The sequence below is a fragment of the Saccoglossus kowalevskii genome, chromosome 6, assembly GCF_978046115.1.
Source record: "Saccoglossus kowalevskii chromosome 6, keSacKowa6.1, whole genome shotgun sequence".
Classification (NCBI taxonomy): Eukaryota; Metazoa; Hemichordata; class Enteropneusta; family Harrimaniidae; genus Saccoglossus; species Saccoglossus kowalevskii.
Window position 1 is genome coordinate 8,565,726 of NC_140646.1, and position 23,541 is coordinate 8,589,266.

A 23,541-nucleotide genomic window follows, 5' to 3' on the forward strand; every position below is an offset into this window, starting at 1 on the left:
GTAAACATTATACAACGACATCCTGTAATTACATAGCTCGGTAGTCATGTCATAATGGTTATTATATTATACCAGTATATTGATGGTGTTAATCCATTGATTTGATTGGTCCAAACACAAAATTTGCATATGCAATCCATGGTATATTGGCTGATAATGCACGGCTAAACCAAGTGGCCCTGGAACATGAATTGACTACAGGTTTAATATGGAAATACATAAAACCGGTATTATTTGATTTTTAGGGAAATATAGTGGTTGAATTTTAGAAGAATATTGAAAAAAATACTGAATTAAAAACATCTGAAAAGTTATATAACTATAATATTGCTTTTAGTAAATGTTGGGATCCAAGTTGTGAGCGTCGGTCGTTGGGTGATTGTCGTTCGCCACACAAACCTAAACCACCGTCCCTTAACACCGTGCCTACACGAACGCCAGAACGCTATGTTCTCAGTGTTGTTACTTTGAGATGGAATGCGAACTTCCAACAAAGAAAACATGATCTTTAAGTACAAGATATAATTGAGGGATTTATTGACATAAAAATGCAAAAAACTATGAGTCACAGGCAAAAATGTATGCCACCAATAACAACCGGTGTCCGGTAGCGGCAGCTGACAAAATTGCAGTGCACCCGGGTAATTGCCATCTGTTTCAAAAAACACGGGACAACGCAGGATTCGACGACGATATATGGTATTGTAATTCTTCACTGTGTGTAAATAAATTACATGAGATGATGAAGGTAATTTCGAAAGCTACAGATTTGTGCCGAGTGTACACCAACCACTGTATTAGAGCGACGGCGTGCAAAGTCTTTCGGCCGGAGTTGAGATAAGGCATATCATGTACGTGTCACAAAATTGATGCGAAAATCCGATCTTACACCATCAAACTTACCCCAGAACAACGACAAAACTTGTCAGTCATACTGTCACAAAACTTTGGTTATACCAAAGATATCCAGGTCAGATGTTGGAACTGAGGTCGCTGTGCCGGTCGCCGTACACGATACACCGCGTCCCGCCGCGTACCGCTGAACGTCAAATATCCACAGTTACAAGTAGTATGATGAGTCACAAAACCGGTTTATTTCACAACTGTACTTTCAATGGGCAAATTACAGTCCAAACTGTACAAAAAACGGAATGAAAACGTGGAAAATCCGTTGTTTAAATGATCCAAACTGTACACGACCCTGTATTTCAAATCGCGTTGTGCGTCAGTAAAAGGTCAGAAAGGTCATCCTTTGTTATGCTAATTTGTGTGTTTACGCTGCTCTATTCAACGTGGATATGTTGTTTTTAATGTGGAATAAAAATTAGTTTGTATTCAATTTGAACTGTGTTGCGCATGTAATTTTTGTATGCATTCAGCGTACAACTACATACTATTCTTACAAACATTCATGTTCAAGGGCCATAATCATGATCTTTTAGTAGATGAAAGTAAACTCTTTTTTTACAAGTTTTATCGAATTGTCAATATACTGGTATAATATAATAGCAATAACCCCCGCTGAAGTTGGGTATACCACTTGATATTGCACAATTCACTCCATATATGCACTCGTCTGCGGCTCGTGCATATATGTCGTGAATTGTGCAATATCTCGTGGTATACCCGCCTTCGGCGGGGGTTATTGCTTAAATAATGCATGACCCTACTTTTATGTTGGGGTGGAAATAATGTCAAAAGAAAATGTCTGTGATATGTTTTTGACTCGAAGCACACAATGGGAGTTTTTGCAGTTACCCTGTCTGTGTGTGTGTGTGTGTGTATGTGTGTATATGTGTGTGTGTTCGTCTGTTCCACTGATATCTCAAGAACCATAGATCGTTTTTTGATGAAACTTAGTGCATAGATGCTCTGGGCCAATGCACAGATTTGATTAGGTTTTGGTAGAAATCCATGCATATTGAATACCTAATTTGCATGATAATTAGCTCATTTTTAGCTGTTCCTTGACTGTTCCACTGATATCTAAAGAACCACTCATCGGATTTTGATGAAACTTGGTTCATAGATGTTCTGAACTAATGCCAGGTTTTTATTAGTTTGGGTGAAAACCTGTGCATATTAATTACCTAATTTGCATAATGATTAGTACATTTTCGGCTTTTCCATTGATATCTCAACTACTAATCATCACATTTCAATGAAACTTGGTACCCAGATGTCATTGGACACTGCACATCCCTAGTAGTTTTTAGGGTAATATCAGTACCAATTTGCCTAATTTGCATAATAAATTAATTTTCAGCTTTTGATATATCAAGTAGTAAGCATTACATTTCAGTGAAACATGGTACATAGATACTCGATTGTTTTGGGATAAATATTTGTGCATATTAATCACCTAATTTGCATAATTATTTTAATTTTCAGCTTTTTAACTTATATCTCGAGTACTAATCATCCCCTTTAAATGAAACTTTGTACATAGATACTCTAGGACAACGTAGAAATATGATCAGTTTTGGGTTAAAATCTATTCATATAAACTCCGTAATTAGCATAATTCATAATTGTTTGGTTCTGATCACATATCAATGAAACTTTGTACATAGATGGTCTGTTACATTACGCAGACCTTATTAGTTTTGTGGTCTGTTCATTTTAATTTTCTGATTTGCATAATTAGTTTTCAGCTTTTCCATCAATATCTCAAGTACAAGTAATTTTGAATTAATTTTTACTGTGTCTCAGCACACGGGAGTTCTTTCTAAGCTTTCTTTGATTAACATTTTAAAACATGTTTAATATAATATTTTTAGTTGATACATTCTTGTAAATGTGGGAGTGAATTAAAGTTGTATTATCGGTTTAAGTTACTAATTTACCGACCCCATTGCAATAAATCCCATCATTCATTGCGGTTCAAATTCTTTTGGGGAGCGTGTTAAACATTCGCTTATATGCTTCAGTACCATAAAATACCATAAAAAGTAAAATACTCGTCCTATAAATAACAATTGAGGGAATAATCGTAATGAAAAATGTTTGTGTAATATATTCGATCGTCAAACATGTGTTATTCGATGACATGATAACACTGTAATATGCTCAAACATAAACGAAGGTACGGAACTTCGGAGTAGCATTTGACCATTGGCAAGTCTGATATCTTAATAATCCCGTAAATGTTTTATTTAATACAGTACAAATACTACTTAACATGTCAAAGACTTACAAAGATTTTATTTTCCGGCAATATTTAAGGTCTTACAGTATTGGGGCAGCCAATTTGCAAACTCGCTAGCGAATTGGCTAACTGCTTGGGTTTTGACTAAACGATTGGCTTTCGCATCTCGCTGGCGCCGACTTGAGATCGCGTCCACTCTGGGCGAGTCTATATTGCAGTAGGAGACATAGAATGCTTTTTACGCAGCCTGGTACATGTCTGGATTCCCCTGAGTAATTTGAGCCCCCGGTTTGAGCCTGAAAATAACCAGTCAGCTAGCGTACAAGTGATAATATGATAAATGCGATTATTTCACCGATATTATATGGGGGTAGCCATCGTGAACACTGCTTGAAAGCGAAATCGCCACCCAACTGTAAAACCGTCGCTGATTAGCTCCTCAAGTATGACGATAGTCCCCTACTGTTATATAAATTCGCCGTAAGTGGTCGTGATCACAAGACGGCGCCAGCGAGACTCGAAAGCCAACTGCTTAGCCAAAACCCAAGCAGTTAACCAATTCGCTAGCGAGTTTGCAAATTGGCTGCCCCAATATTTCTGAGACTTGCTGTAGACAACCCCAATTCGTTATTTCTTGCCCATTGCAAAAAGCGTTGATTGTTTTATGTTTATTATCTCTAATTCATAGAAGGCATTTTTAAATATGCAGGAATTCTCCATATATGTATCAGGGGGAAATTCTTTCTCTGGGTTCTCCACACGTGTCAGGGGGGAAACTCGTCTCGTCTCTCTATTGCGTCCCCTTGAGGTACGGGATCGGGAAAGTCACTTATACTTTACAGTCAAATAAGGCACACACAACGAAATACGTTTCAGCTCTCGTCTTAGTCGGTCAATCGAGCACTCTATAAGACACAGCGCCCTGGGGAAAAGTCCCCAAGACTATCACAAGGCTGACCCAAGACTCTCTTAGACTGCGTCAACACTCGCCCCAAGGCTCTCCAGGACTCGACTCGACTCTCCAGGACTGCACTCTCTCTACTGCGTCTATCGTGCTCTGCTCCCCAAGACCAACTCAAACTCTCTTTATTCATTTTCAAAACTCTATCCAATTACAAAGCAGTAAAAAGACTCTAGGGCGTAACCTTCAATCATAAAGCCAATCACACTAAGCACTGAATACGTCATATCTTTTGATTAATCGTTCACTACATTAATAACTATGGATATAAACTGTCAGAATGAGTAGTCTAAATAGCGGTGGTTATCTGGTAATTAGTTCCAAATCACTGAGCCAAGTTCCGTCCAAAACTTCAAATAGGCCTGAACGATGACAGACATAACACAGCAATTCGCTAATAATCAACTAATTAAGTCGGTCAACAGATACGCAAAAACAAATTCATGACACATCCCTTCACCCAAACTGAGATTGTGCCTCCTGGCATAACACGTTCATAAATCAAAGATACCGTCCTCTACTCATAGTCATACGAGTTAAATACAATACTAAGAAAAGGTATAAATCAAAAAGAGTAAAACACACTGATTAATAAACTGATTATAAGTCTAAATACAATGGTTATAAAGTCTCAAATATCAACGGTTATAAATCAAAAAACAAGGGAAAGGCTACCAATCGACTCACTTTTCTCAAAACGGTTCGCTGAGGTAACCCTTCGCTGCACTGTCTCCGTTACTAAGGTTACAAACTCTATATCAAAAGGTCCAAAAAAAATAAGGCGTGGCGGTGTAACCAAGCGATCAGCCAATCGCTGCAGTCGACAGCATGATCACGTGATTACTGGGGATGCGTCTCTCGGTTAAAGAATTGCAAAGCGGTAACTAATAAACAATGAATAAAAAAAGCTATTAATCAAACTCCTGTCACATACGCTTATAAACTTCAACTGAACTCACAAGTCGTTAATCTAAACAAAAGTCATACGGCGTGGAAACAGAATGCAAAGACAAATTCGCTTTCATAATACATTACTTCTCTGGCAATAAAGACGGGAAAAAGACTAAAACGATAGAAACTACTGAGTTACATAAACCTGTCAATCATGAACAAAAGCTTGCGTTATCAAACAATACATATATAAGCGCACCACCTCTCATCCCCAAAAGACATTAAAAACGTTACAAAGTGCTCTCAACTCAAAAAACGTCAGAAGTATTCCGGAAACAACACATAAACAAAAACAACTCTTAAAACGTCGATATCTCTGTACATCGACAAATCTCAAAACTCTTAAAAAACTCATTGGGGCATTACTTTCCCCATCATAATCCTTACACATAAACTCATTAAAACTCCATAACACTTCACAAAACTCAAAACACTGTGTTGCAAATACTTGTCCACTGAGGCGCGCTTAAATCGTTATAAAGGACCTCGAACGTCACTAAATATCAGTTTAAAACAAAGATCTGGGCGCTTACATAACATACAATTCGACATCACAAAAAAAAAACGGTAAGAAAAAACGATAGGGAAAGCAAGCAATACATTACATTACTGAGCAATAGTGTTGTGATTGTGAAAAGAGTTCAACGTTCTTGAGTTACAGTGTCCGTTACAGTGTCCAACGAGCGGTTCTCTAAGCAATACACAGATAGCTAAAGTTCTAATCAAAGTCTATAAGCGTCTCTTCTCTTGTCGTCGCGTTAGTCCGGGTCGTTCTTATTCTTCATCTTGTCGTTAATGTCGCTCAAGTCTTAATTATACAGTCCTATCCGGTACTCATCCTTCGTAAGGGGTTCAGAAGTCTTCATCTCTTCAGCGTCGTTCATCGGTGCCATACTGGTAAAGGTGTTAGTCGTCAAGTGCGGTTTCGACTCTGCCATCGAGCCAGTTAGTTCGGTTCGCAAGAAAGACACACCTTCGCCATTTCACTTTTCTTCTCAGGATGTCAATGTGCGTAAGACGCAATGCCCAGGGTTCTCACACCACGTATCACGGGGAACATCTTTCTCTGGGTTCTCCACACGTGTCAGGGGGGAAACTCGTCTCGTCTCTCTATCGCGTCCCCTTGAGGTACGGGATCGGGAAAGTCACTTATACTTTACAGTCAAATAAGGCACACACAACGAAATACGTTTCAGCTCTCGTCTTAGTCGGTCAATCGAGCACTCTATAAGACACAGCGCCCTGGGGAAAAGTCCCCAAGACTATCACAAGGCTGACCCAAGACTCTCTTAGACTGCGTCAACACTCGCCCCAAGGCTCTCCAGGACTCGACTCGACTCTCCAGGACTGCACTCTCTCTACTGCGTCTATCATGCTCTGCTCCCCAAGACCAACTCAAACTCTCTTTATTCATTTTCAAAACTCTATCCAATTACAAAGCAGTAAAAAGACTCTAGGGCGTAACCTTCAATCATAAAGCCAATCACACTAAGCACTGAATACGTCATATCTTTTGATTAATCGTTCACTACATTAATAACTATGGATATAAACTGTCAGAATGAGTAGTCTAAATAGCGGTGGTTATCTGGTAATTAGTTCCAAATCACTGAGCCAAGTTCCGTCCAAAACTTCAAATAGGCCTGAACGATGACAGACATAACACAGCAATTCGCTAATAATCAACTAATTAAGTCGGTCAACAGATACGCAAAAACAAATTCATGACATATGTAACATTGAGGTCCCATGTAAGTTTGCATACTTTTATGAAAAGTGTACAAAATATCCGTTGTCTGATGAGGCAATAGTCGTATGTATACAAAGACGTGATTAGTTTCTTCGTACAAGAGAAATTACATTTTAATATGGCCGTCGGTGATTTTATTAAAATAGCTTTAAAAAAATAAGTGGTTGACCTATATACCAAAGTATAGTATTTATCATAGTATAATTTAGTGGTGTACAAACCGTCCTATAAGCTCAGTTTTTGAACAAAAGTATCGCAATTTTTGCTGACAATATAATACACGTTTTACATGTTATTGTTATTGCAGCTGATCCCTGTGATAAAAACCTATCTGCAACATCCATGCAAGAGAACCTTTATTCACCTCTATATCCCAAGGCATATCCAGTGGAAAAAATTTGCACAGTCACAATCATCGCTCCTCCTAACAAAAGTATTTTGATAACGTTCCTAGTGTTTGACATTGAGCACAATAGTTTTTGCGATTACGATTATCTAAAGGTAGGTTTTTTTTTCTCACACCAAAATTAAAAACCAAAAAGTTGCATTCCTGCTTTGTAGAATCCACGAAATACTTAGCACTGATACATGTAAGCATAACATGTTGGTTGTGTACAGTTCATATAAGAAAAGCAACATAATCTAAAAATCAATTTTAACATCTGTAGTGCTGCAGCTCTTATATACATCTTAATGAACATATAGTACTGAACTATAATAACCATGATAATTATATTTGTTGTTGCGATAAGGCACCACAATCTCGTTTGTGAAGGTTACAGGATAGCGTTGACGCTCCAATATTTTAGTCTACAATACCATTTTCATAATTTCTCATGTCAGAATAATCCATGGGAGGTGTTACAAAGTGGGAATGCTACTTTAAGCGTGGGTATTACACTCTACACAGTTTTAGTAACATATTGTACAATTAAATGTACATCAATACACAATGGTATTGTGATGACATTATTATAGATTATTTACATTATATCAAAGAATATTTATTAAATATTGAATCAATATTAAATTAATATTTCGGCGGATAAACTTACGAACATAGGTCTCAGTGTTTGTTCACTTGCTATAATCGTTATAACAGATACTTGCGATTAAACGTACATATACACAACGGTAACATTCTTTACATAAACTCATTTTACATCAGTTATTTAAATTATAAATGCAATTGTATTACATTTATACATATCAGTGTAGATAATTACAATTGCATTTACATATATGAATTTTCTTTTTCACATTTTGCAAATAAATACATACTAGAAGCTTATAATGTCATGTTTATTTATTTATATATAAATGAAATATTGTGCAAAGCTAAAATTTGCTATTTACAATAATTAAATAAATCTCTGCAAAAATAAACAATATTGTCATTTCGACATAATTCAGAAATAATACGAGAAATGCATCAAAATAAATAATTGATTATTTTCAAAATGTGTCAGTCCTATGAATGCATAATTGAGATTGTACGATACATTGTTCTAATGTATACAATCCTTAGTCACATATAGCATAATGCAATGTTACCATGGGTTATGGTTTTGAATTTATGCCCCAGATTATGAATACCAGATTTGACACTAAATTAGTATTTATCAAAATTTTGTTTTTGTTTTATTGCTGGGAAAACAAAGAAAAATGATGGAAACTATAGTACATAGACAGTTTGGTAAAGAAAGTCACTTCACGAAATTAGTGTACGCGAAACATGTATAAAAGCCTGCCGACTGTTTTCAGTACCGTAACCAGATTCACATCGTCTATGCTATGTAGTGAATGTAGTGGTGTGTACGGCGCTGGGGGGGGGGGTTATGGTGTTGTTCGGCAACTGAAATTAAAACATTTTTGTTTTTAAGGATATAACTCCGCTCGCCAAAGTCGGGTATACCACTAAATATAGCAGGCATGTATATATCGTGGTTATTGCCTTAATTGCCACAATCTGTGTAATTTGTTTCATATAAACAACATGGAATATAATAAATTAATAAAGGCAATAATGTTCAATGTATACAATATTACCAATTACAGATACAGGATAATATGAACTCTGATCTTAACGTCAAACTGTGTGGGGGACTAAGACCGCCACCCTGGATTTCCTCTTCTAATGTTGTTACTGTGACGTTCCGAAGCGATACAGAGTATACTGCCCGAGGTTTTCACTTGGTTTATGAGGCAGTTAATAGTACGCAATACACGATGCGCTGGGAAGTAGGACCCTGGTCTAACGTGAGTATTTGTTGTAAGGTAAATTGAGACTGTAAATTGTATACAATAAACGATGACGTGAGTAGAATGGGCATGATTGCAGGTAAGTAATTGTCGTAAGATTAATTGAGACCGTGAATTGTGAAATGAGGGCCGCGATCTCCGTCGAGCATTAGTTGTAAATTAAATCTGTGAATTTCACAAAACAAACGATGGCATAGGAAGTAAGGTCATGAGTGCAGGTAAAATAATAGATGAGTAAAGTCATTAATATTTGATATGGCATTGCTGCACATAACTACATACTCGTATTGGTACAAACCATTACGCTTAATTAATTAATTGAGGATTTATATAGGGCCTAAGTGACGGGTACGCAAGAATAACTATTTTTTTAATTATTTTCAGTGTTCAAAACGTTGTGGCGGAGGTGTACAAACTAGGGCTGTGATGTGTAATGGGGCATCCCAAACAGGAGAAGTTACTAATTTGGACGAGTGTAAAGCCATTGGTTCAAGACCAGTATCGACTAAAGTATGTAAGCAGGAAGTATGTGGTAAGTATGATTCATTTCACATCGGTATAGACTGTAAGTATAACAGTAGTCGACATGTGACGTATGCATAATAGTATATTATTTCTTGTTGTAATTCCCTGACTGTTGCTATGACAATTGACCTATTTTCTGCAATTGACATCATCGCTCTTGTCACAAATCACCGAGATTGTCACAGTTAATATTACATGTAAATTTCGACAGGAAAAGATCCTAATACACTAATGAACGTCTTTGCAAGTGTCCAGTAAGAGAAATTGACACAAAAGAAATTAAAAATATACAATGCCAATATTGCTAAAATAACCCATACTTAAAAATAAGCTAACCAAAATGGCCACTAATTCACAGTAACATTTGGAAGCCCAGCCTATTTTTACAAAAATTTCTTGTGTACCTTACTTTGACATCATTTGGTACAATGTTACCTCTACCGATTTTCCCGTTTTAAATGAAGCAACATTTGGTGTCATTCATAACGAATGAGTTTTGAACAGTATGTATGTTTTCATGCAACACAATGACAGGGCTATACGTACATACCAGTTACACGAATCGATCCCATATTTTACAAAGTGTTGATATTGTATGACGTTACTTTATTTGAAGTTTCAAGCTGCGCTAAAATAAACCAATGCCCTAGTTGATCTTATCAGTATTCAATTACGTGTACATTAGTATTGGTGCCACATTTCCTCGTACTACATCAATCACAAATAACGTCAAGTTTGTGCCAATGATTCACATTTTTTGGCAATATCCCCAAAAATGTATACAATATCACGCATTTCTTGAAACATTCTCAAGTTTAAGAAAGATTGATCGAAAATTACTTTAGTTGCAAGACAGTGTTATGATAAGAATGGCGACGGCAACGACATTCATTGTAACCCCTACACCCTTCCACTACATAATCATTACGGACAGAGCAAACGTGCTGAAATATTAATCAGTTTTGACAACATTGATTTACGCGCTCATTTGAAAAGACATTGATGAGTATCGCAAGATGATAGTTAATTATAATATATATTTCAGAGTCCACCTGTCAAAGTAGACTAACCCACTGCTGTCAAGTAATACAATCGAAAGGATACCCAGATCAATACACTAATGGACAGAATTGTTATACCAATATTATTAACGAAGGCGGCTGTATCAACATCACTTTCTCCGACTTTCCCTTGGAACAAGGTGGATCATGTGGTGATTTTGTCGAGGTTTGTGTGTTTTCTGCATATTGTTAGCGAAATGGTTGTTATGGTGTTACGTTGTAATTAAATAGAGGGATGTTTCCACAATACAGAGGATATGATATAACTCTGTACCTTGTTGTTTACCCATATTGATTATTTTGTTTCAGCTTTCTGATCATAACAAACCAACATTGTATCGAAGGATTTGTGACATGGAAACTGGCGACAGTAATCCAACCTGGGGGTCTTTTTCTGGTAATGTTAGCGTAACATATCGCAGCAATGGAGAACAACGTGCTCGAGGCTTTAGTGCTGTGTATCATTTCCTGCCCTGTGGATTGTGGCATGTATCAGCATGGAGTAAGGTATTAATACTAATATCAGGGGGGAATTCTTCTCCACGGGGGTCTCCACACTTGTCAGGGGGGAATCTCGTCTCGTCTCTATATCTCGTCCCCTTGAGGTATGGGATCGGGAAAGTCACTTATACTTTACAGTCAAATAAGACACACACACAACGAAATACGTTTCAGCTCTCGTCTTAGTCGGTCAATCGAGCACTCTATCAGACACAGCGCCCTGGGGAAAAATCCCCAAGACTATCGCAAGGCTGACCCAAGACTAGCCCAAGACTGGACTTTAGACTGCGTCTGTCGTGCTGTGCTCCCCAAGACCAATTCAAACTCTCTTTATTCATTTTCAAAACTCTAACCAATTACAAAGCAGTATTAAGACTCTAAGGCGTAACCTTCAATCATAAAGCCAATCACACTAAGTACTGAATACGTCATATCTTTGATTAATCGTTCACTACATTAATAACTACGAATACCAACTGTCAGAATTCGTAGTCAGAATAGCGACGGTTATCTCGTAATTAGTTCCAAATCACTGAGCCAAGTTCCGTCCAAAACTTCAAATAGGCCTAAACGATGACAGACATAACACGTTAATTCGCTAATAATCAGCTAATTAAGTCGGTCAACAGATACGCGTAAACAAATTCCTGACACTAATAACACCATGCGTAATAATCTCATTCTCTGTCAGTTCATGGTAAATAACCAATAGTTCCAGATATTTTAAGAATGTTTGAGATATGCAGAATGCTAAACTGAAAACTACATCCGCCCTCTCTGTGTCTCATTATGTATTAAAATTTAACCATGTGAAATATATAGATGTGTTTGCTTCGGTAGCACATATACTAAAATTGGAACGATACAGAGAAGATTAGCATGGCCTCTGCGCAAGGATGACACGCAAACTCGTGAAGCGTTGCACATAAAAAAAGGAAAAAAAATATATATAGAGAGAAAACTGCTTATGAAATACACATTAATGAACATATTTCGGTCTCGGTAGTGTTGAAAGAATATAAAGTTTGATTTCAAGAAACACACACAACCGGCAGAGAAGGCGTACTGAAAGCACACACAGATAGCCACAATCAATGTAATGGTCTAGCTAACAACATTCTCATTTGAACTAAGAATCATAATAGCTATATTGCGACGAGAATGTACGTTACTTCTTCATACAAGAGTGCAAATGCCAAAACCAACAAGACAATGTTCATTTTAAAGTATGACAGATGGGATTTTATTGAATACATTATTATGCATGGCTAGGAACATATTGTATTGTGAGTCGTTTGCCGAAAGGTTATTTTCTCAAAGTGTTGGAAAAATGCAAGACATCGTCTATCAAGTATTACATTTGGTGCCAGTCGTCATGTTTAACGATAAATCTTTGGAAAAACTTATAAATCAAACGATCGGAATTGTTATTACACTGCATAATAATAATAATAATAATAATAATAATAATAATAATAATAATAATAATAATAATAATAATAATAATAATAATAATAATAATAATAAAAATAATACAAATAATAATAAGTAAACTTTTTTTCTGTTTTGTTATTTACCTCGAGATAAGTTGATAATTATATAAATAAAAGCAATAACAATTGGGAAATAAAGAAACCCACTACGTTCTGTGACGATATTGGCTAGAACTACATTTAATTGACACGGACAAAATGAAATCGCTTTTAAAAGTTTAAACTCCGGGAGCTATTTAACAAACAAATTCTGAAAAAATATTTTATATCTACCAGTAACAAACATTTTGGAACAGAACAATTTTGGCAATGTTGAGAGTTGCTAGTAATTCATTACGTGTGGCACGAGTGTATGAGGAATGACAATATTTTAAATGTAAGCAGCTTACAAATGTGAGGTTTTATGATCAAGTTGGCAAATATTTTTTAGTCTGTTCCTTTACTATTTCATTACTCACACTCATATCTTTCATTTCATTACTCACACTCATCCTCTTCATATCTTTGTCGATACATTGTAAATTTTGTTCTTTTCAAATAGTGCAACGTAACATATGGCGTTGGTAGAAGATACCGTAGAGTGGAGTGTCGTAGCCGCGCCACAAATGAGTTCATTGAAAATTCATTCTGTGAAGGTCTCAAGCCAGCAACTGAGGCAAAATGTACCATGCCAACTACACTGCGTGCGTCCCCAATTAAAGGTATTATTGAATTTTCATTCTATTTAAAAAAAATACTTTACATCGAAAAACCTAATATATACTGTGAATTATTTTTTCTGTGTAGATATTGTGAATATACATTCTCTGCAAGAAAGGTATCAAGAACTTACGCAAGACACTCGTTTATTCGACGAATTTCGTGTAAACTACTACCAAGGAAATCATTTCTACCAAAGCGACCTGGCAAACAATGACACCCCTGATTGGAAGCGTACGTTGTTATAAATTTGTATATAATACATTAAGTTTTATACACTATTCAATTGGTCGTGGTTTTAGTTTAATATACTCGGTTTATTTACTCCCGTTTATACTAAACAAACACAAGGTATATTTTGTGTCCTTCCGCTGCAGGTTATCTCACTTACAGCTCATCCACAGACTATAGCGATCTCCGTGATGTATTGACACTAAATATGTCCGACGTCTTCAAATATGGTCACCAATTCGAGGATTTTGTGTTGCAGTGTGCCTTCAATGAAAATAAATGTGACCAAAGGTAAGGTATTAATCACATTTGCTCAATTTATGTAGAGTTACAAAGTAGTGAGCTTTTTCGGGTTGCATCTGGATATTTTAAATATCGACATCCCTGCCTGGATCATTTCGATTAAAAAATGTTTGATAGTACCTGTTCCTGGTGGAGTTAAGGTTTCCACCGAGTTTGGGATTCTCATCATTAAAGAATGTGTTTTCATAGGTTGGCTTCAATACGAGATGTACGAGATACGAGTATGTACCAGGTGACCTATCTTCATGGTGGAATTGCTGAATTATGTACGTGAATCTTTGCCAGGCTATAAGGGCATCTACAGGCTTGGTTCACTGCTTCACTACAGTATAGTACATACATTGTATAAGCGGCATACTCGTCCGTGTTGTCAACTAACATCAAATATGGCCTGGAACAATCAAAATTACGAACAGATCGATAAAACTATAATTATATTAAAGCATTTCATAATTCTCCAATTCGAATGCATGGATGAAAGCCACTATGAACTATTGTTACGTATAAAATCATTTTTTACGCACATGAACAATTACGAGAATAAATTATATTTTAACAAACTAGAACTAAACATACCTGAAAATTACGAAAGGTTCATAAAAAACGTTGCTATGGTATTTGAGAAACATAATTGTTATCGCCAATCACAGATTGAAATTTTCTCGAAATTGTATTACGTACAATTTCGCTTTAACTTTTCAACTTTTTCATAGTACAGTACTATACTCGGCGAGCTCCCCTATTGTGCCGCCTAAAAATTTTGGACTAAATTTGTGTTCAAAATATCGAAGCAGTCGATGTGATATTGTCCACATGACTCAATTGTTTAAATTCCATTTAGAGATTATAGCGAAACAAAACAAGTTTCACATTGCCGCTTTTGTTGATAGCTTGTACCGCGCCATTGTTTTCCCGTTCCATTTATTCTTCAGTCACACTCACGAGTATATGCCAGTCGTATAATTAAGTAATCGACAGTACGGAATATTAATACTCATAATCGCTTTAGATTCAAAATTAAACTCTTACCAACTTTTACTCTCCAGCCAATTGTAATTCCTGGTGCCATAATAAAATACATAGATATACGCAATCTCATAACAATGATAGAAAAAATGAAATGTAATATACCACATTTTATGTTTCATATTTGATTACATTGAATTATGCTTCTTTGTCTTTTATTTTAGTGACTTCTCCACTTTCCAAAATGATAGGTATGGCAACTGTTTCACGTTCAACAACGTCAGAAATGACGCCCTCACACGTCGAGCTGACAAAATGGGTTCTCAATATGGTAAGAAACAGTGTAAATCGCGTTGTTTTATATTGAGTAGTAATCTTTTGGTCAACGATAAGATGGAATGAAGCGAGCGATGTTTGCAAAAAAGTGTTTAAATATTGCATATCTTCGTGATAAATTCAATTTAAAATAACAAATGATCAGAAAAGTAAAAGGTCCGACGATTACCGTTTGTTACACAGGATTGAAACTTACGTTGTACATTGAGCAGGACGAGTATATACCCTTATATGGTCAGGAAGCCGGCGTACGTATACTGGTGCACCCTTCTGATATTACACCTTTCCCGGAAGATGATGGTATAACAGTTGCACCGGGGCGGAAGGCATCAATTGCCTTGAGAGAGGTGAGTTGACTTTAGTTTGATCTATCAATCGATTGTTCATTCATTCATTCATTCATTCATTCATTCATTCATTCATTCATTCGTTTGTTTGTTTGTTTGTTTGTTTGTTTGTTCGACTATTAAATACAGCGTTTGCTAGTCACTTAAATAATTTGTAAATTGTAAAAGATTTTTAGTTTACTGGCAACGATCGAATAACTGACATGCCACAGACAACGGATTGTCTATAATCTTCAACTTGTTTTATGCCTGTGATACCGTGACAATTACTTTTATTTGATTTGTCTGTTGTTTTATTAAACATAGTAGTGTTGATTAATTGATGGCGAATGTATTTGTCGAAAAACAAAATAATAAATTGTTTATAATTCCACAAGTTTTTCCAATAATGTCTGAAGCTCTCTCGTCCGCACTCAATCCAGCCCTATTATTGTGAGCATGAAGAATTCACACTTTGTGTTTTCTAAAAACACGGTCGAAGTAACGTATACAATGCATTTAAAACGAATTGGTCGAACGCGTTGGGCGATGACACGACGCTCTGAATACTAAATACAATTACACAACTAATTTTGAAATAAGATATTAATTTATTTTCAATTACACATAATGCCGTATAGCGGAAAACATATAGTCCTACATGACACACGATTATAACCCACAGTAAAGTTAAATTTGTAGAATCAACTGGTGCTACATTTTATGATTTTCATAAATAAATATCTATGATGTTCTTTTATTAGGAATTACATTCTTCTGTTGCCCACCCATACAGTAATTGTGAGAATAATCCTCAGATTGATTCCATATTCGGTAGCCAATACAACTATTCTGTACAGGTTAGTTTTTAGTTTTTGTTGTTTGCATATTCGACAGTCAATACGAATATTCTATGTTTGTTATTGTATTATTTATTTAATTCCCACAATAACTGCATTTACACCGTGGTTCATCCGTATAAGCTGGATTCAGAGTGAATTGTCATCCGAAGACACCAATAAGACATTATGACTTCTTATTTGGATGTTTATAAAATATTATATACAAAATAATTACATAAGATGTTTTTATTTGTCTGTACAAAGGAGTACAAAAATAGTGATAATCGACCACGAATAGAGACCGATTCTTGGTAATCAGTATCAAGATAAAAAAATATTCTCAAAAATACATCAGTTAATGATAGATTTATATACAACAATATGAAATTAATTTTTGTATGAAGAAATTACATAATCACAATTTGTGGTAATTTATAAAAAAAAAAAACAGTTTTGAAATAATAATATCTGAAATATTTGAACTCTACATTGGGATATTTTTCAATTGATTATTGCATGAACAATTTTCATACAGTCATGTTTTTCAAGACGATGTACCCAGGTAGCATCTAGCTCAATCCAAAGCCAGTCGATTATCAGCGTGTTGTATTAACATACAGTACTATCTAGATAATTATAATCCTAATTTATATGTTTGTTCTAGGCGTGTCGAAAAACATATCTACATCAGAAAATCCAACAGAAGTGCAATTGCCGAGACACACTGTGGCTGAGTAAAGATCGACCGGCATGTAAAATAACTAACACTGCTCAAGGTGAAGAAACAATGTAATCCGAACACAGCATAGTAGTACAGGAACATAGTATAGTACTACAAGAACATAGCATAGTAGTGCAGGAACATAGTATAGTACTACAAGAACATAGCATAGAAATACAGGAACATAATACAAAGACACAGGAGCATAACACAGTAGTATATGAACATAACATATCAACACAGAAACATAGCATAGTAATACATGTATATAGCATAGTAGTACAGGAGCATAGCATAGTAATAACACACCATAGCATAGTAGTACAGGAACCTGGCATAGAAATACAAGACAATAGAATGGAAATACAAGAACATAGCACAGAAGCACAGGAACATGACAGTAGTGCAGGAACATAGCATAGGAGAACAGGGACATAGCATAGTAGTAAAGGAACATAACATTAGTGCAGGAACATAACATAGAATAGGAACATAGCACAGAAGTACAGGAACATAACATTAGTGCAGGAACATAACATAGAATAGGAACATAGCATAGAATAGGAACATAGCACAGAAGTACAAGAGCATAACAGTAGTACATGAACATAGCACAGAAGTACAGGAACATAACATTAGTGCAGGAACATAACATAGAATAGGAACATAGCATAAGAGAACAGGAACATAGAATAGTAGTACAGCAAAATAGCGTAGTAATACAGAAACATAACAGTAGTGCACCAAGATAACATAGTGGTACAGGAACATAACATAGTAGTACAAGAACATAGCACAGAAGTACAGGACCATAACATTAGTGCAGGAACATAACATAGAATAGGAACATAGCACAGAAGTACAGGAACATAACATTAGTGCAGGAACATAACATAGAATAGGAACATAGCATAGTAGTACAGCAAAATAGCGTAGTAATACAGAAACATAACAGTAGTACAACAAGTTAACATAGTATTACAGGAACATAACATAGTAGCACAAGAATATAGCATAGAAGTACAGAAATATACCATAGTAGTATAGGAACATAGCACAGAAGTACAAGAGCATAACAGTAGTACATGAACATAGCGTAGAAGTACAGGACCATAACATTAGTGCAGGAACATAGCATAGGAGAATAGAAACATAGCATAAGAGAACAGGAACATAGCGTAGTAATATAGGAACATAACAGTAGTACAACAAGTTAACATAGTAGTACAGGAACATAACATAGTAGCACAAGAATATAGCATAGAAGTACAGAAATATACCATAGTAGTATAGGAACATAGCACAGAAGTACAAGAGCATAACAGTAGTACATGAACATAGCGTAGAAGTACAGGACCATAACATTAGTGCAGGAACATAGCATAGGAGAATAGAAACATAGCATAAAAGAACTCTAACATAGCGTAGTAATACAGGGACATAACAGTAGTACAACAAGTTAACATAGTATTACAGGAAAATAGCATAGTAATACAGGAACACACCATAGTAGTACAGGAACATTCATATAAGTACAGCAACATAACATAGTAGTACAGGAGCATAGCATAGTATCACAGGAACATAGCATAGAAATATAGGAACATAGCATAGTAGTAGCAGAGTAACACAGGAACATAGAATAGATATACAGGAACATAGCATAGATATACAGCAACATATCATAGTAGTACAGGAACATAGCATAGTAATACAGAAACATAGCATAGCAATACAGGAACATAGCATAGTAATACAGGGACATAGCACGAGAGAACAGGGACATAGCATAGTAATACACGAATATAGCATAGTAATACATGAATATAGCATAGTAATACAGGGACATAGCATAGTGATACAGGAATATAGCATAGTAATACAGAAACATAGCATAGTAATACAGGGACATAGCACGAGAGAACAGGGACATAGCATAGTAATACAGGAACATAGCATAGTAATACAGGGACATAGCATAGTAATACAGGGACATAGCACGAGAGAACAGGGACATAGCATAGTAATACAGGAACATAGCATAGTAATACAGGAACATAGCATAGTAATACAGGAACATAGCATAGTAATACATGGACATAGCATAACAGTACAGCAACAATATATTGTGTTTATATGCACAGTCAATGCATGAGTATGGATTTTATAAATGTGTTTATAATATCCACACTCATGTTTTCACATATTGTACTGTATGCTTACGTTAATTTACTCTTTATTCATATTATTACTCATAAAAGCCAGATTTATTCATAATTTTGTTTTCAGAAGTGTGCCGGCGATTGATTAACTTCCTCGATAGAAGAGGAGTTTTTGAAAACAACTGTAAAGAACCATGTCGGTAAATGATACTACTTTTACTGTAAGAGGGGTTAATATACAATGTAACATTATGATTGGGCTTCAATTAATTCCAATATTTTATAGGCACTAATAAAAACGAACAAACATTAAATATTTCCATGTTGTAAATTTCAGATTTTGATCACAATTTTATACATTTGGGGTGGGGGGTGATGTGTGACATGCATATGGTTAATATTTGAGACATGGCCTTGCATATTGGGTGAAATAATTGTCTTTATATTGTCCCTTTTCAGCCTAAACATCCCCTACCCTCTCCTGCCATTGCTCCTTCACTGGCTGTTGGTATTTTTTATTTATCAGATTCTTTTTCAAACAACAATCATTACACACATTTTACAGAGTATAACTTTGATATTTAACTCTAGGAAAACAACCTTCAAAAAGACAGTGTCCCAATCAATGTGGCCTTCTAACAAACACCTGGTAAGTATATTTGTATTATGTTATGAATGTAGTTATGATGTAGAACATTCCGTACAGAAGGGCGTTCCCATGTGTTTATGATAACTTCATATCCGCTATGAATACTCCTTATGTAACAGGCAAAATAAGGCGACTTACCAGCTCTTTTCTTATTTTAGGGTGGTCTTCTCAAAGTATTACGGCCGATCAATACCAAAATTCGGGATAAAGTAGTTGATGAAAAAAGTGCCAGGTATGCTATCTTATATTGTATTTTATTTTTAACCCGGCAATATAACTATAATTCGATAATTAGATAGTAACTGCAAACTCATCACAACAGTACTAGAACACCACGATATAGTCTTTCCGTTTTCGACATTGTGAAATTCTTTTGTTTTTATGCAGAAAAATACAATATTTTTACCAAGAAAATTTTTTTTGTTAAAGTTATCGTTCAAAATGAGTTTTTGGACACACTACATAATTTGTAATTTCATTAAGCTTCTTTCAGTCAAGACAGGATAAAATGCAAAAATATAGAGAATATAGCAGATATCAAATTCATATTCTTGTGTAGCCAGTAAGTATGAAATAGTGTGCATATGAAATACATCTCGTTATGAATTATTGTTAATATATTTCAGAATATTCTAATCAAAATCACTTGTCTTAATTAATTTCCTCAAAAAACAAAAGAATTTCAAAAACGGAAAGTCTTTATCGAGGTGGTATATCTGAAATGTAATAACATCACAGGAAGATCACTTATCAAGGTTAGAAAGATGGTAGGAATAAATAGTATTGTTTTGTTTTATTGAGTTGTATTTTCATATCAATTAATATCAACTAAGCGAATGGACCTATGATTTTTGTGACGCTCACTTCAATAATATTATAGCTCAATATAAAGATTTTCTATTACAGGGACAATTTGGTTCTTATTGAAGTCTTTTTTGAAGTACCTAATTACCGGAGTATTTTGAATACACCAGCGTATACGGTATGTTATTTGCTATATAAGCATACTATGTATGACTACCTCCCTTGTTGCTGTAAACGATGAGTCTAATTAGTACCAAGGTTGTCAACAAAATTAGTTAGGAACAATTGTACTCCAGTTATTGAATTGCTGGTGAAAAGAGCGCAAAACGTCTACTGCCACCCATGTTATGGTCTAAACAAATCTTGCTAATGATGTAGCTCCACCTGGCAATGTATAACCATACACTGGCAAACCCTCTTCGGTGACACATGTTATGCTACTGACAAATCTGACTGATGTGCTGACCATAATTAATTCTACAATATTAGGACAATTCAACACAGGACATAGTGTTTCCTCTGTGAGGCATTACACTGTGCGCAAGATAATTCGTATTGACTACATTCAAATTAGTTTGACTGAATTAAGTAAAATAATAAAAATTGCTTTCAGTTTAATACTAGATTCTCAAGTATGTAATTCCATATCAATCCACTCTAATACCCTTCTAATTCTCAGGACAGAGCTACATCACGAAACGTCCCATGTTGCTTGGACACGCATCACTGTACCATGTATCTCTGTGTCATGGTTGTGTTGCAACATAAGGTCATTTAAATAACTGTGGCAAATATTTCAATTTCAATTCATTCAGAATACAATTGATCTTGACCTTGGCCAAAAGCTGAAGTCACATGCAAATATCACTGCATATGCACAAAACTTGATTTCCTCATAGATGCCGTTACTGTTAAATGCTCTTATAAAGCAATATGTTTGTATGACGAGCTACTGGCGAAGCACAATAAGCTGACTATTTTAAAATGTCCTTCATTTAGTGACTATGACCAACAAAATACTGATGATACTGGAGATCCTGTACTCATTATTCTACACAAAACATCCATTTGTTTTTATTCATACATTCAGACAGTACGCCGCTGCGCGTCGGTCAATAAGCTGCACTGTCTTCGTGCATACTTTTCGGTATCCTCGTAATAACCTCATATTATCGTTATTGTAGGTTGATCAGCTATTTGCCGATATTGGCGGTCTGATGGGACTATACGTGGGCATTTCGCTCATAACAGTAGTGGAGTTCATCGAATTGGTTTATAATTTGTACAACTATTTTAGCTTGAACAGAGAGGAAAAACTAGCAAAACGGGCAAAGAAAATGGAAAGCAAGAATATGAATCACAAATACGATCCAATACCGTGCAACCTGCCGCAGTCTATGATAGGAACGAGTGTTTGAATATGCTCCGCCGTTATACTTTATGTATTTGACATTAACGAGTTTAAGTATACCTTTTCAGAAACAATTGAGTGATGTCATTGTCAATTGTATTTTACTAAACGAACACTCGATTTATAACTGATTCATTTGTGATTTTTGAACCAAACACCGCCCTGTTTCTAACATATGATGTTGCACGAATAATTGAGAGATTGACGAACATGCATTAGTTATAGTTTTTTTATATTTGTGTCTCAAATTACCATATCAAGCATTACCCTTATAAATATCAATTAAATGTATTTATGTCAACGGCGAGTATTTTGATAATGTTGTAAATATCTGTTTTATCAAGTGTTCTTAAGTCAAATGTACTTAATCGTTTTTAAATACTTGTTGGTGAATTTCTATCAACAACTGAATGCAGTTAAGACGTTCATAAAAAGTCAATAATTATTCATACATACATTCATGTTTATACCACGTTGCCGATGATATATGTGCATTGTAATGTTGTTTGTAAATAAACGTCACTATATTAAAAATCCCATGTGTAGTTATTTCAATACATTATTTCAATGAATTCAAATATCACTGCAAAGTAATACTATCGGAAAGTCCCCTTAATTAAAGAGCCACAGGAAATAGGATACAGGTAGCTGGAAACTATATTTGATATCTTTGAAAAACGGTCCCCAAACGTAAACAATTCGTCATTGTCGGTGAGAAGATCAAGAAACATTTGTCATCATAAAAGTGAATTGTCCAGGTGATTCTAAAACTACCTTTTGGTGGTTGTATAACTGCCTCAAGATGCCTAGAAATACTCGCTTTACATGGTTTTCGGTTATTCTCCCACGATAATTGACCGCACAATGCAATAATGTGTGTGTTTTAACATTTCTGAACGCACTGAAAAATAATATCTGCCTTAAGTGCCGACCTTTGTTTCAATCTAATATTTGACTGTTTTAAGTACATAGAATTATTTATAATAGGTATTCTCTCGTGATACTTTGACGTTTAAATAACCCACTGAGACAGAATGCGTTTAATTACATTGAATTAATTATAGCATATATAATCTAGTGGTATCCCACTATGCCATTTTCCTTTGTAGTCCTGTCGTTTAAATAACCTTCTGAGAAAGGTTTTAAATACATTGAATTAATTATAACATGTATAATCTTGTTCCATTATAGCACCCGGCATTGTATACCCACTGCAACAGGATATCTTTTAATTAGACACAAGTATGCATACCTTCCCAGTATGTCAAATCTATATGTCTCGAACGTTAGAGTTCTTTGGGTGATTACATTGTTGTCTATACCTTAGCGTGATATTGGGGAAAACTTAGTAACCTCTGTGGGAATACAACGTAGATTAATGTTGGGAAGACATTGTTGATTTAATGTCAGAGTTATTTGGGGAAGACAATGTACCCCTA

At 35.4% G+C, this 23,541-nt stretch overlaps 1 protein-coding gene and 1 non-coding gene across 2 annotated transcripts in view; both read left to right on the forward strand.

Annotated features, from left to right (window-relative positions):
• LOC102803109 (uncharacterized) overlaps window positions 1-22,636 on the forward strand; it is a 41,234-nt gene extending 18,598 nt beyond the window's left edge. Inside the window, exons 6-22 of the mRNA XM_006816213.3 lie at window positions 7,118-7,311; window positions 8,869-9,069; window positions 9,457-9,604; window positions 10,643-10,824; window positions 10,968-11,165; window positions 13,194-13,353; window positions 13,439-13,585; window positions 13,729-13,873; window positions 15,076-15,182; window positions 15,371-15,534; window positions 16,278-16,373; window positions 17,020-17,131; window positions 19,366-19,438; window positions 19,830-19,887; window positions 20,046-20,119; window positions 20,794-20,869; window positions 21,876-22,636. Coding sequence (XP_006816276.1) covers window positions 7,118-7,311; window positions 8,869-9,069; window positions 9,457-9,604; window positions 10,643-10,824; window positions 10,968-11,165; window positions 13,194-13,353; window positions 13,439-13,585; window positions 13,729-13,873; window positions 15,076-15,182; window positions 15,371-15,534; window positions 16,278-16,373; window positions 17,020-17,131; window positions 19,366-19,438; window positions 19,830-19,887; window positions 20,046-20,119; window positions 20,794-20,869; window positions 21,876-22,109 — 2,369 coding nt within the window. The 3' untranslated portion in view covers window positions 22,110-22,636. The remainder of the gene's footprint in view (window positions 1-7,117; window positions 7,312-8,868; window positions 9,070-9,456; window positions 9,605-10,642; window positions 10,825-10,967; window positions 11,166-13,193; window positions 13,354-13,438; window positions 13,586-13,728; window positions 13,874-15,075; window positions 15,183-15,370; window positions 15,535-16,277; window positions 16,374-17,019; window positions 17,132-19,365; window positions 19,439-19,829; window positions 19,888-20,045; window positions 20,120-20,793; window positions 20,870-21,875) is intronic.
• LOC144351773 (U6 spliceosomal RNA) lies at window positions 11,984-12,090 on the forward strand. Its single transcript, XR_013420443.1, has one exon. It is a non-coding gene; the product is annotated as a U6 spliceosomal RNA (small nuclear RNA).
• Window positions 22,637-23,541: the final 905 nt, after the last annotated feature.